The sequence below is a fragment of the Mytilus edulis genome, chromosome 14, assembly GCF_963676685.1.
Source record: "Mytilus edulis chromosome 14, xbMytEdul2.2, whole genome shotgun sequence".
Taxonomy (NCBI): domain Eukaryota; kingdom Metazoa; phylum Mollusca; class Bivalvia; order Mytilida; family Mytilidae; genus Mytilus; species Mytilus edulis.
The window spans coordinates 42,499,776-42,513,957 of record NC_092357.1 but is presented as its reverse complement, the minus strand read 5'-3'; the positions used below and the strand labels follow the sequence as shown (position 1 = coordinate 42,513,957).

General features: G+C 30.7%; 2 protein-coding genes across 13 annotated transcripts in view; both read right to left on the bottom strand.

Annotated features, from left to right (window-relative positions):
- The window catches only part of LOC139502590 (protein Wnt-6-like), a 466,832-nt gene that overhangs the window by 102,773 nt on the left and 349,877 nt on the right, over nt 1–14,182 (bottom strand). The window lies entirely within an intron of this gene.
- The window catches only part of LOC139502585 (thioredoxin domain-containing protein 6-like), a 67,606-nt gene that overhangs the window by 11,669 nt on the left and 41,755 nt on the right, over nt 1–14,182 (bottom strand). For 2 of the 12 annotated variants that reach the window (XM_071292091.1, XM_071292093.1), the window contains 4 exons: nt 13,478–13,507; nt 5,672–5,698; nt 1,562–1,603; nt 589–861 (listed from right to left, as the gene is read on the bottom strand). The exons of 3 other annotated variants lie outside the window; for them this stretch is intronic. In XM_071292091.1, the coding sequence (XP_071148192.1) occupies nt 589–861; nt 1,562–1,603; nt 5,672–5,698; nt 13,478–13,507 (372 nt within the window). The remainder of the gene's footprint in view (nt 1–588; nt 862–1,561; nt 1,604–5,671; nt 5,699–13,477; nt 13,508–14,182) is intronic. 7 more of the 12 variants (XM_071292097.1, XM_071292095.1, XM_071292094.1 and 4 more) reach the window with 4 other exon arrangements.

Sequence of the window (14,182 nt, the reverse complement as noted above, 5' to 3'; positions counted from 1 at the left end):
ATGCATTCAGATTGTTCAGTAAATACCAATTTGAGATAGAGAGAGATAAAAATTTAAACTCTGTAGATGAAAAAAGTAAGATGATTTCAACTTCTGTTAGTTGAACCATTCTGATTCACAAATCTATCATCATTAGCTCTTATTTGTTTTGAAATGACAAAAATGATATAAAAATATGGTGCCATTGCCATAGAGAAAGCTTTCTGCCAAAAATCTAAGGCCAAATTCCAGATATATATGCATTTGCTCAGTTGCAAAAAAGGTAGAAAAGTAGTATAACAGTATATTCTAGCCATTTCAATTTATAAGGGAAACATGAAGATATGCAATAGGGAATCCAACCTCCACTTCCTTATGACAGACAGAATATAAGTGTTTTTAGCATAGACAATCTATAAGTTATATATAATGTATATATATATAGGTGTGTGTATATTAAAGATAATTCTTGTATACTATAGCTAAAAAGTACAAGGTCGTTTAACTAAACATCTTCTTTAAGCACCATATAATCTACAACTTGGTTAGTCTAAATAAATATAATGATGGAGGTCAAGGTCAACTAAAGGACAAGCAGTGCTGTTGTACCTTCTTTGATTGTTTCACCTGATTGTTTAGTTTCTTTTTGTTTATCTAAATCAGATTTCTCTTTTTCAAGAGATTTTGATTGTTCCCCTTCTTTTTGAGATTTTGCTGATTTTTCCCGCTCTTTTTGAGACTCTGCAGACTGCTCACTTTTTGAAATTGATTTTTCAGTCTGATCTCCATTTTTGTCAGACTGTTCCTGGGCTTTTTGAGATTTTGCAGACTGTTCCCTTTCTTTCTGATTTTCAGAATCAGATAATGTTCCTTTTTGTTTACCTATTACATAAATCAGTTTTTTTCTTGAATACATGTGTATATCTTTGTGGAGTATTGTGTAAACTGTAGTAAAACATATATAAATAAAAGAAATGCATGTCCATGAAACACAGATGATGCCACAGCTTGCATATAATGTTATAAAGGGACATAATTCAATAACAGTAAAAGTGACACTACCCAAATTTGAAAATTGATCTGTTTCTTGTAAAAACATTTTATATAACGTTTATAACAGTTGGTTGAAGAGACATGAAAATAGCGAATGGAATAGAAAAAAAATTAGCAATTTTTCCATTTGTAAAGGGACATAAATCTAAAACAGTAAAAGTAACACTAGCCAAATTCAAACTTGATCTGTGTTTGGCAAGGGCATACCAATCAAAATGACTGAGTGAAACTGAAATGATGTTGTCTGCCATGAAGATTTTAGGCTAACTGTTAATAAGATGCTTTAATTAATTCTACATTTTGTAAATAAACATTTATATATACTCTTATATTGAAAGCTCTTGTTACTAACATGTAATAGTTATAGTAGACCAAAAGTAATGTAGTATCCTTAGTAACAAACCTTAGTTATTTTTTAATAAAAAGAAATATACCCAATTAATAAATAAGTATACAAGTACAATAAAGACTACTACAAGATAGACAGATTAAGGTTATACACTACTGAGATTGTGCATGCACGGTTTACCTTCTTGTTGTTCCTCTTTAGATTGTTCTTCTTTGGATTCTTCTGTAATCAACAGTTTAAGCTATGATTGTCATTGCTTTACACAAATAGGAGTATATTTGTATATAAAAAATGCTTACTATGTTGATCAAATAGTCATAAAAAACATACAGTTAATATTTTCATTAGCAAAATTTAAAACGAAGTATGATGAAATTTCAGAAAGTGATAGAGAGCTGGAATCTTTCCTTTTTGATTTTAATAGTATTTCTAATGTACATTATATGCTCATGAATAAAATTTGAACACAAAAAAACATTGGTTAAAGTCATTTCTGCTTCTAAAACAAATACAGATAGTGTTCTTCTGAGGTATTTGAAATATCATCTTGGTAAAAAGAAAAATTCCAAATACAATCTTTTTTCTAAAAATTGTAACATCACATTCATAACACTACCTATATAAGAAATCAATTCAGATAGCCTCATATTCAAGAAATATAGCATCAAAATACCATGATGCTAAAATGCTAGAATTGAAAATATGTCTATTAATTTGTCCTATCCAATTGAAGTTTAAAAACACTATAAAACAAAGACAGAATAATTAAAATAATAAGATGTGCCATGATTGCCAATGAGACAACTGAAGTTAAAGCTATATGTATATCAAAAAGCTATCAAATTTTAATCAGTTTCTAGTTTGCCCTTAATATAACTGAAGTTAAAGCTATATCAACCAGATGCTCCGCAGGGCACAGCTTTATACGACCGCAGAGGTTGAACCCTGAACGGTTGGGGCAAGTATGGACATTCAAGCTGGATTCAGCTCTTAATTTAGATTGTTATTAAATAGTTGACACAGCATAGGTTTCGGACACAGAATGAATGTGGTCTAATGAACTCAAAATATTTGTTTTGCCTTTGAGCAATTCACTATGCTGTTGAATATTAATCCTCTCAAAAAAATGTTTGAAGAAATTTTCTTTCTATTTATGAAATCTAAAATGAGAAAAATTTAACACCCACCCCCATTTTTTTTTCACATCCCCCTTTCCCTTTTTCCAAAACTGATCTCAATTCAAATTTCTAATGGAGTTTGCAACAATAACTACTCATTTAAATACATCATAAAATATTAAAATGTAACAAAAGGTGCTTGTTATCACTGAATGGTAAAGATTGTTTTAATTTATCAGTTGGTAGTAAAAGTGAATATACATTGTATATTGTATAAAACAATGATTTAAGTTGATTCAACTACTATTCTGGACAAAGAAAGATAACTCCAATCAATTGAAAATTTCTTGCTATTGCACAATAATGTGCAATTATATATTTCTTGCTATTGCGCAATACTGTGCAATTGAAAATATTTGGTATTGCACAATACTGTGCAATTGAAGATTTCTTGCTATTGTGCAATACTGTGCAATTGAAAATTTTTGCTATTGCACAATACTGTACAATTGAAGATTTCTTGCTATTGCTGAATACTGTGCAATTGAAAATTTCTTGCTATTGCACAATACTTAATATAATAATTTTGGATCCTGATTTGAACCAACTTGAAAACTGGGCCCATAATCAAAAATCTAAGTACATGTTTAGATTCAGCATATCAAAAAAGCCCAAGAATTCAATTTTTGTTAAAATCAAACTTAGTTTAATTTTGGAACCTTTGGACTTTAATGTAGACCAATTTGAAAACGGGACTAAAAATTAAGAATCTACATACACAGTTAGATCTGGCATATCAAAGAACCCCAATTATTCAATTTTTGATGAAATCAAACAAAGTTCAATTTTGGACCCCGATTTGAACCAACTTGAAAACTGGGCCAATAATAAAAAATCTAAGTACATTTTTAGATTCAGCATATCAAAGAACAACCAAGGATTCAATTTTTGTTAAAATCAACTAAGTTTAATTTTGGACCCTTTGGACCTTAATGTAGACCAATTTGAAAGCGGGACCAAAAATTAAGAATCTACATACACAGTTAGATTCTGCATATCAAAGAACCCCAATTATTCAATTTTTGATGAATTCAAACAAAGTTCAATTTTGGAAAATGCTTATTTGGGCCCTTTTTGACCCCTTATTCCTAAACTGTTGGGACCAAAACTCCCAAAATCAAACCCAACCTTCCTTAAGTGGTCATAAACCTTGTGTTTAAATTTCATAGATTTCTATTTACTTATACTAATGTTATGGTGCGAAAACAAAGAATAATGCTTACTTGGGCCCTTTTTGGCCCCTTTTTCCTAAACTGTTCAGACCTCAACTCCCAAAATCAATCCCAACCTTCCTTTTGTGGTCATAAACCTTGTGTTTAAATTTCATTGATTTCTATTTACTTATACTAAAGTTATTGTGCGAAAACCAAGAATAATGCTTATTTGGGCCCTTTTTTGGCCCCTAATTCCTAAACTGTTCGAACTAGAACTCCCAAAATCAATCCCAACCTTCCTTTTGTGGTCATAAACCTTGTGTCAAAATTTCATAGATTTCTATTTACTTAAACTAAAGTTATAGTGCGAAAACCAAGAAAATGCTTATTTGGGCCCTTTTTGGCCCCTAATTCCTAAAATGTTGGGACCAAAACTCCCAAAATCAATCCCAACCTTTCTTTTGTGGTCATAAACCTTGTGTCAAAATTTCATAGATTTCTATTTACTTAAACTAAAGTTATAGTGCGAAAACCAAGAAAATGCTTATTTGGGCCCTTTTTGACCCCTAATTCCTAAAATGTTGGGACCAAAACTCCCAAAATCAATCCCAACCTTCCTTTTGTGGTCATAAACCTTGTGTTAAAATTTCATAGATTTCTATTTATTTTTACTAAAGTTAGAGTGCGAAAACTAAAAGTATTCGGACGACGACGATGACGAGGCAGACGACAACGCCGACGTGATACCAATATACGACCAAAAAAATTTCAATTTTTGCGGTCGTATAAAAAGCTATAAAAACTTGATTAGTTTCTAATCTGCTTTTTTCAATTTAAAGATAATAACAAAAGCTAAAAACAACCAACATTTAAGTCTGCGCTTTAAAACTAAAGTTAAGACTATAACAACAAGAATGTGTCCATAGTACACGGATGCCCCACTCGCACTATAATTTTCTATGTTCAGTGGACCATGAAATTGGGGTCAAAACTATAATTTGGCATTAAAATTAGAAAGATCATATCATGGGGAACATGTGTACTAAGTTTCAAGTTGATTGGACTTCAACTTTTTCAAAAACTACCTTGACCAAAAACTTTAACCTGAAGCGAACGGACGGACGCACAGACGGACGAACGGAGGCACAGACCAGAAAACAAAATGCCCCTCTACTATCGTAGGTGGGGCATAAAAAGCTACAGAGACTAAATTAGTCTATATTCTGTCATGCAAAAGTATTAAAACTAAAGTTAAAGCTATAACAAAAAGCTAGAACCTGAATTAGTCTGCAATCTGCCCAATAAAACTAAAGATAAGGCTAAAACAAAAAGCTAGAACCTGAAATAGTTTTTAGTCTGCCCTATACAACTAAAGTTAAAGCTATAACAAAAAGCTAGAACCTGAATTAGTATACACGCATCTATAGTCTGATTTTGATAAAAACAAAAAGAACTTAATCAAGAAGAACAAACACCTACAAAGTCTACAGTCCTGCCATATAAAGATTTCTGTGGATTCCTTATTATTCATGAGGTACGTACCAAATTTTGTGGGTATAAGTATACCACATATTTTGTGGGTTAAGACACCAAAATTTTGTGGGTATAGGTCAACCACAGACTTTGTGGTTATAGGTTCACCACAAATTTTGTGGTTATAGGTACACCACAAATTTTGTGTTATAGGTACACCACACATTTTATGGGTACAGGTAACCCACCACTTATATGGGTATAGGTAATAATAACCCACAAATTTTGTGGGTATAGGAAAACCACAAATTTAAATGTTTAATGAATTTTCTAAAGGTGTGTAAACAAACTAATGCAAAACTTTGAATTAAATATCAAAGAAAATACAATTGTTCCTCAATCCAAAGAAATTGGTACCCACGAAAAATAAATGAATCCACAGTTTTGTTATATTGACTATATATGATATAAGATATATTTTGTACCTGTAGGCTGTTCGTCTGTTTTTTGTTCTGTAAAAATAATTCATTTGTAAGCATATTGTCGAAAACATGATATAAAATTGTATTCCAAGTTTTGTGTTTTGTGAAAAATTTGATAAGTTCAATCAAGTCTTTTACTGAGTAAATGTGATGTATTTTCAAATCAAGAAAAGTGGTTTCTATTAAAATGTCTCTGCTACCACCTTAAACATGAGAAAGTTTTTTATCGTTTACATTTTCAGTCACAATTGTCTTTAATTGTGCATAAACCTGCATGTTCATATGATTTCAGAATTTCTTTTTCAGCATGTCACATTTGTTGTTTACATTCAGACAAATGATGCACATTGAATTACAATGGGTATTTTATACTTCATTTACAAAATACGATGTCAGTAAACTTATTTATAAATTATATTTCATCTTTAATTTTCATGTTCTTTCATAAAAAAAGAAGTTTTTGAGGTATAGGACACAAATTGATCTACAATCTACCAATAACTAATCAAGAAAAAGAATCATAACAAAAAGTACAAATGGCATTAGTCTACAATTTGCAGAAGTTAAAAGCTAAAACAAAAACATAAAAAGATAATAGGTTAATCTGTAAGATTAGTTTTCTGTATACAACTAAAAGAGTCAAAAACTATAACAAAAGATTGTAAAATAAGAACAAAAAAGGGTTTAGTCAGAATCAAAAATAATAGGCAAAACATGCAGAAAAAAAAAGCCAAAAAATTTGGGTAGAAAAACAGGCTTAAGGGCATACGATACAGTTTTGAACCTGTATTTACAAGTTGATGAAAATTTGCATATAGGCTATTTTTTACCTGATTAAATCAAATATGTAATAAAAAATATACCTTCATGTGCTACTTTTTGAGTAAAATGAGGTCGAAATTTTGTATATTTGCTCAAAATTCAGATTTGTGACCGTATTTTCTTTTTCGAAAGAAAGACATATCTTTTTTGTTTTAAAAGATAAACACAAATTGTTTTTTGTTAAATAATCAGTAATTTCTGTATGTTATAAGTATCATTAACAAGAGTGCACACGCTGAAATGTCTCGCCTTCTATACTAATCATTGATATTATGTTGATAGTCCTAAGTATAAAGCTAAGCTTTATAACAACTGTACCATAAACTTAACATTAACCAAGATAACTAAACAAAGACCAATGAACCTTGAAAATGAGGTCAAGGTCAGATGAACCATGCCAGGCAGACATGTACAGCTAACAATGCTTCTATACAACATATATAGTTGACCTATTACTTATAGTTTCAAGAAAAATAGACCAAAACGCAAAAACTTAACACTGTGCAATGAACTGTGAAAATGAGGTCACGGTCAAATAAACCTGGGCGACTGACATAAAGACCATAAAATATTTCCATACACCAAATATGGTTGACCTATGGCATATAGTATTAGATAAAAAGACCAAAACTCAAAAACTTAACTTTGACCACTGAACCATGAAAATGAGGTCAAGGTCACATGACATCTGCCCGCTAGACATGTACACCTTACAATCATTCCATACAACAAATATAGTAAACCTATTGCATATAGTATGAGAACAACAGACCAAAACACAAAAATTTAACTATAACCACTGAACCATGAAAATGAGGTCAAGGTCAGATGACACCTGCCAGTTGGACATGTACACCTTACAGTCCTTCCATACACCGAATATACTAGCCCTATTGCTTATAGTATCTGAGATATGGACTTGACCACCAAAACTTAACCTTGTTCACTGATCCATGAAATGAGGTCGAGGTCAAGTGAAAACTGTCTGACAGACATAAGGACCTTGCAAGGTACGCACATATCAAATATAGTTATCCTATTACTTATAATAAGAGAGAATTCAACATTACAAAAAATTTGAACTTTTTTTTCAAGTGGTCACTGAACCATGAAAATGAGGTCAAGGACATTGGACATGTGACTGACGGAAACTTCGTAACATGAGGCATCTATATACAAAGTATGAAGCATCCAGGTCTTCCACCTTCTAAAATATAAAGCTTTTAAGAAGTAAGCTAACGCCGCCGCCGTAGCCGCCGCCGTAGCCGCCGCCGCCGCCGCCGCCGGATCACTATCCCTATGTCGAGCTTTCTGCAACAAAAGTTGCAGGCTCGACAAAAATTATGCAATTTTTATTCAGAAATAACTCACATTTATCAAATGTTCATGAATAGAGGAAAAAACGTCATTTTTTGCTGCATGTTTATCAAAATTAAAAAAATTGCGCTATTTACAGTTTTATAAAACTTGGGTCACATAATCTCCTTGCAAAATGAAACAAATTGCTGTTTTCAAAAATAGGGGTCCATGCACTCGTTTTCAAATTAAATCAGTTTGAATGATAACAATCAGTCGAAAAATGCATTTTTTCCCGATATGTCATAGTTTGACGTCGCCAAAATATCATTTTACGTTAGCAACGTCATTACCTTCCCTGTAACTGAATCGTATACCCTTAAGGCGAAGTGTACGTAATTGCACGCCTCTAGCGGAATACGGGATTAAAAACGTTCGTCGTTAGTTACGCAAGTTATCTCCCTTACTCCAAGAAAGGACACACGAAAGAGAAACTACTTTCTGCGGTCTATAATGAATCCAACAAGCACGCCTGTGCTGTCTTAAACCTCATAGAAATTATCTAAATAACTCCAATTAGAAATCACAGCATTCTGTACGTTGTTCTGTGTGGAGCCTGACTTAAAAACACTGGTTTTGTATTTGTTTTAGACCCGTAGGAGAAGGCATTTCGTGTTTATGATATCAACAGAAAGAAAAAAACGCCTCACAACAAAATTATAAACAAATAAACAAATATACATGTAACAATTTTTCTTCTATTGATATCAAATTAATTAAAATGAAACCTGAATTGACCCAACAATATCGTTTTAAAAGAACCGTAGTCTTGAACGAAAAACACAGTACTCAACGTAAAGTTTTATAATAGCCTGTTACAAATAATTAATGAAAGACGTGTGGATTTAATTGTTTAATTAAAAAGACGTTGAAAAGTTCGTATTTTGTGTAATTGAAAATTTAACGACATGATTTATATTCATATAAGAAATCAGACTATACCAAGAGAATAATTTGACCACTAGTGCAAAACTTACCATTAGAAAGAACAAAGACGGAAAACAAACAAAAAATAAACAAATTAGGCCCTAAAATTACTCAGTAACTTAAAAGTTGTCTCACTCTAATATTTATCTTAAAATAAGTAAAAATTATGTCATTCAACTCCCAGTTTTCAACTTTTTCTACATGCATGTGCAGAAAATACACAGGTGTCTTCTATTCCGTCCGCAATTTATGGTCAAACTAAATCTAAATTTAGAACCATATTGAAATTGAAAGTACACATGTAAGATAAAATATAACATGTTATTTATTTCTTCTTTCACAAATTCCAATTTCGAAGAGAGATATAGCGAAATCTGTTTTCTTTTATTGTGCCTGTGTGCATCATTCAAAATTATAGAATGTAATTTTGAAGTATCAAGTCTCAATTCAAGATTATGAATGAATAGAATATAGAATTACAGGGGGGGGGGGGGGTAGGACCTTTATCGGAACTCCGGGATCGGGTGATTTTTAAGCTCGGGATTTCGGGATTGACCTTTTCGGGATCCGGGAATTCTATTTCCGAATTTCGGGTAGTCTGGATTTAAATTTTTTTAAATTCGGGACCTCGGGATTTTGTGTTTTTAAGCCCGGGATTTCGGGATCTGGATCCCTCCTTCCCTCCTCCCTCTATCATGGTTAAAGAAAAGAGGTCAGGGAAGTTTTGTGAAACTTGTAACTGCAATTTAATATTATATTTAGTGGAATGAGAGGTGAAATGTGTTCAGACTATTACATTTCGATTTTTTTTTAAAATTTTAAACCCAAGTTTACTGCAAGGGGTGTTTAACGACCTCGATGATTATCCATGAGGATCTCGCACTCGGTCAGCTCTAGGTTTTCACCTAGTTCATGATCATACAAGAATTGAGAAGCCTGTGGTTTGCTAGTCTTATAATATGAGACTTTGGAGTTCATATAATTTACATTCAACGTTTTTTATCGAATATTTCAAGGCTTTTTGACTATCAATGTTGACCCTCCCCCAATTGATTGGATAAAATGAATAGATTGCCGCCCCTATTTCAAACTGAAGTCCTATAAACTGACTGGTATTCGAATTTGTTAAAAGAAATAATTTGTATCTCTAGTCTCATATTGATTCAATACCGTAATGCCGAAAAAAATCATTTGTTTTCGCGAATTCCGAACAGCTAGAAATATATTCCCGAGTTTCAATTTGAGTAACTCGAATAATTCAAGCCCTTTCTATGTCCGATTTTCTCCCACACGAGAAATGTAGCATGCGTACATCAGCTGAATAATACGACTGAATTATTCGGGTTACAATTTGTGTAAATCCCGAATGCACATAAAAGTAAAGGTCCAGCCCGACTTTCGGAAAAGGACTGTTGTAGATTTCAGATTGATTTCCAGAAATAAAAATCATACAAAAATGTTTCACTCAAATATTCGTCTTCAGACGTGTAAAGTTATACAACGGTTACTAGCCGGTCTGGATTGTGATAAAAAGAAGCGCATGTGATGCATAAAATATATAATGTCGTGGCTCAGGGATGTGTTGAATTATAGAGATGCTTATGCGGCACAAATATAAGATTAATTTACCCAAATGTACTAAGAATTACCACACAACTTAAATTTACTTAAATATTGATTTGTTATCCTGTGCCAGACAGATGGCTGATATTCTGAGAAGAGACCTTGATAAAATGAAGTTTTATGGGAACAAAGATTTTGAAAACACGTCGCAGTGTTTAGATTTTAACAAAAATAAGGCACCAATTAAGGTAGAAAATAGTTCTAGTTTATAATGGAAAAATGTCAACCGTTTTCTAGCTTGGCGATCTCCGCATGCACCCGAATATAATAGACAAATACAATACAATAATACACAAAACGTAACATAAAGAACTAAAGACCGAGCAACACAAACTCCAACAAAACGGTATATATTTCATACAAGTATAGAACTATATGAAGCGTCGTAACTGTTGCTGCGACGTCAATAACGTTGTCGTTGTTTTTTGTTTTTTTACACTCAAGATTCAACTTTAACAGTGTATAGCTTGAAAAGTAGCACGGTTGCTAAGGACTTTCTTTGCACCAATCGATTCCTCAGACATTTTAGAATCGTCTCATAAATTTAAAAAAAAATCGATTGTCTAATATAATAGAAAATCTTTGAAATGTAATAATTCCTGCCGAATTTCACGATTTTTCCTATATATCCTTTGTAATTTTGGTGTATGATACTGTTAACTTCAACAGCTCGTATCTCAAAAACGAAAACGGTTACCCCCTTTTTTAATTTTATTTTCCGATTTATTTTTACAAGCAGAATCTACATGTAAAATTTAAAAAAAATCCATTGTGTAGTTTAATTACGTACACTTCGCCTTAAGGGGATTCACGGGTCTAAAATCATTTTTTTATTCAATATAGGATTTCGCTTTATTTTTCTATAAATGAACTTTATCTTATCCGTAATAGAAAAATGAAATAAAAAAATTGGATCACCGTTCATTTATGCCCACAATCTGCCTTCAAAAGAAGCATACATTTTTGTTAATGTCCTTTTTTTCTGTTGAACTAATAGGAGAAATAAAAAAAAACCTAAATTACAGAAATCGCTTAAATTTTACTATTATTTAGTTTATGTACAGCTTATTCAAAAACAACAATAAAAAATATAGGTCACCGATGAGTTTAAAAAGATATTTCAATTTTAATGCCAAAAAATGGCATTTTTGCACAAAAGGGAGATAGTTTGGAGCTTTTTCAATGATATCTAAATTTTAAAATTCTTCTGGGGCCAACATGAATTAAATTTTTGGAATAATTTTTGTACCATATAATAAAGTAACATCTAATAAAGGTAATTAATAAAATTTGTAATAAAAAATGTTGAATATTTTTCTGAAAATCTTATACCCAAGAGCCTCCTTAAAAAAATAAAAATAGGCTTAAAAAAGACTGAAGAAAAAAGACTAAAAAAAAAATAAAGAATAGAGGTACAGGCTAAAAAAGTACAGAGGAAAATAGGCAACAAGAAGAAAACAGGAAAATAGGCAAAAAAAAGAAAGAAAACAGGAAAATAGGCAAAAATTAAAAAAAAACAGAAGAAAAATAATAAAGAACAGATCAAAATAGCCCAAAAAAAAAGAGAAAATAAAAAATAAAAATAGGGAATAATTTAATGCTGAATTATAAAGAATAGAGAATAATGGTCTTAAAATGAAAGAAAAGAGAATAATGACCGGCAAGGGTGTTAAAATATAAAGAATAGCAAATAATGGTCTAAAAATGAAAGAATAAAGAATTAAAGGACACCCCAACATTCAGACCCTTATAAAAGCTATAACAAAATTCTACAAAGAACAAATTAGTCAGTCATAGAGAGAATTTTCCAAATAAAGTAAGAACTTGAAACTTATAAAAGCTATAACAAAATTCTACAAAGAACAAATTAGTCAGTCATAGAGAGAATTTTCCAAATAAAGTAAGAACTTGAAACTTATAAAAGCTATAACAAAATTCTACAAAGAACAAATTAGTCAGTCATAGAGAGAATTTTCCAAATAAAGTAAGAACTTGAAACTTATAAAAGCTATAACAAAATTCTACAAAGAACAAATTAGTCAGTCATAGAGAGAATTTTCCAAATAAAGTAAGAACTTGAAACTTATAAAAGCTATAACAAAATTCTACAAAGAACAAATTAGTCAGTCATAGAGAGAATTTTCCAAATAAAGTAAGAACTTGAAACTTATAAAAGCTATAACAAAATTCTACAAAGAACAAATTAGTCAGTCATAGAGAGAATTTTCCAAATAAAGTAAGAACTTGAAACTTATAAAAGCTATAACAAAATTCTACAAAGAACAAATTAGTCAGTCATAGAGAGAATTTTCCAAATAAAGTAAGAACTTGAAACTTATAAAAGCTATAACAAAATTCTACAAAGAACAAATTAGTCAGTCATAGAGAGAATTTTCCAAATAAAGTAAGAACTTGAAACTTATAAAAGCTATAACAAAATTCTACAAAGAACAAATTAGTCAGTCATAGAGAGAATTTTCCAAATAAAGTAAGAACTTGAAACTTATAAAAGCTATAACAAAATTCTACAAAGAACAAATTAGTCAGTCATAGAGAGAATTTTCCAAATAAAGTAAGAACTTGAAACTTATAAAAGCTATAACAAAATTCTACAAAGAACAAATTAGTCAGTCATAGAGAGAATTTTCCAAATAAAGTAAGAACTTGAAACTTATAAAAGCTATAACAAAATTCTACAAAGAACAAATTAGTCAGTCATAGAGAGAATTTTCCAAATAAAGTAAGAACTTGAAACTTATAAAAGCTATAACAAAATTCTACAAAGAACAAATTAGTCAGTCATAGAGAGAATTTTCCAAATAAAGTAAGAACTTGAAACTTATAAAAGCTATAACAAAATTCTACAAAGAACAAATTAGTCAGTCATAGAGAGAATTTTCCAAATAAAGTAAGAACTTGAAACTTATAAAAGCTATAACAAAATTCTACAAAGAACAAATTAGTCAGTCATAGAGAGAATTTTCCAAACAAAGTAAGAACTCGAAAAATAAGAGTATTAGTCTATTATATCCCATTTAAAACTAAAATTATAAGCTATAAATAATGAGATATATCTTGTACCTGTAGAAGGCTGCTCTTCTGTTTTTTCTTCTGTAAAAAGCAATAATTTTTAGAGAAAATTTAAAGATAAGAAAAAAAATATACTGTAATATTTCAGGAATACCAGTTCTCAATTTTGTTACAAATTGAAATTAAGTTTAATCATTTATTTTTCAATCTTATTGTTTAATTGTAATTTTGAACTTCCACTAATTTAGGCTTGGTCATTATAAGAACATAAAAAAAGTACATATTTTAAAAAAAATAGTTCCTACGCATAATTTCACATCTTACCACATATACTTCTTAAACAGTAACAGGTAGCATTACGTATTTTGTGTTTGCTTAAATAAGTGGACATGCATAACGAAACAGTATCTCAAAAGTGATTCTAATTTTACTTCAATCGTATTCACCAACCAAACATATTTATAATGTCTATATACAAACCACATAGATTAACAAACATACAAAACAATAATATTAAAGTGATCTTAGCAACTGAAAAATTGTTAACATATTTATTTTACATTTGTGATTTTCTTGCTATTAAGGTGGTATCTAACACCTTGACTAAAATTAATTTGGCTCGTTTAATTTTCATAAAATTTTGACAAAATATTTACTTTGACGTACGTTTTGACAAAAATGTAAAAATTTTAAAAAACTTGAACCAATCACTTTCTCAGAAAAATTTGGTTGGATATATAGCAATTTGAAAAACAC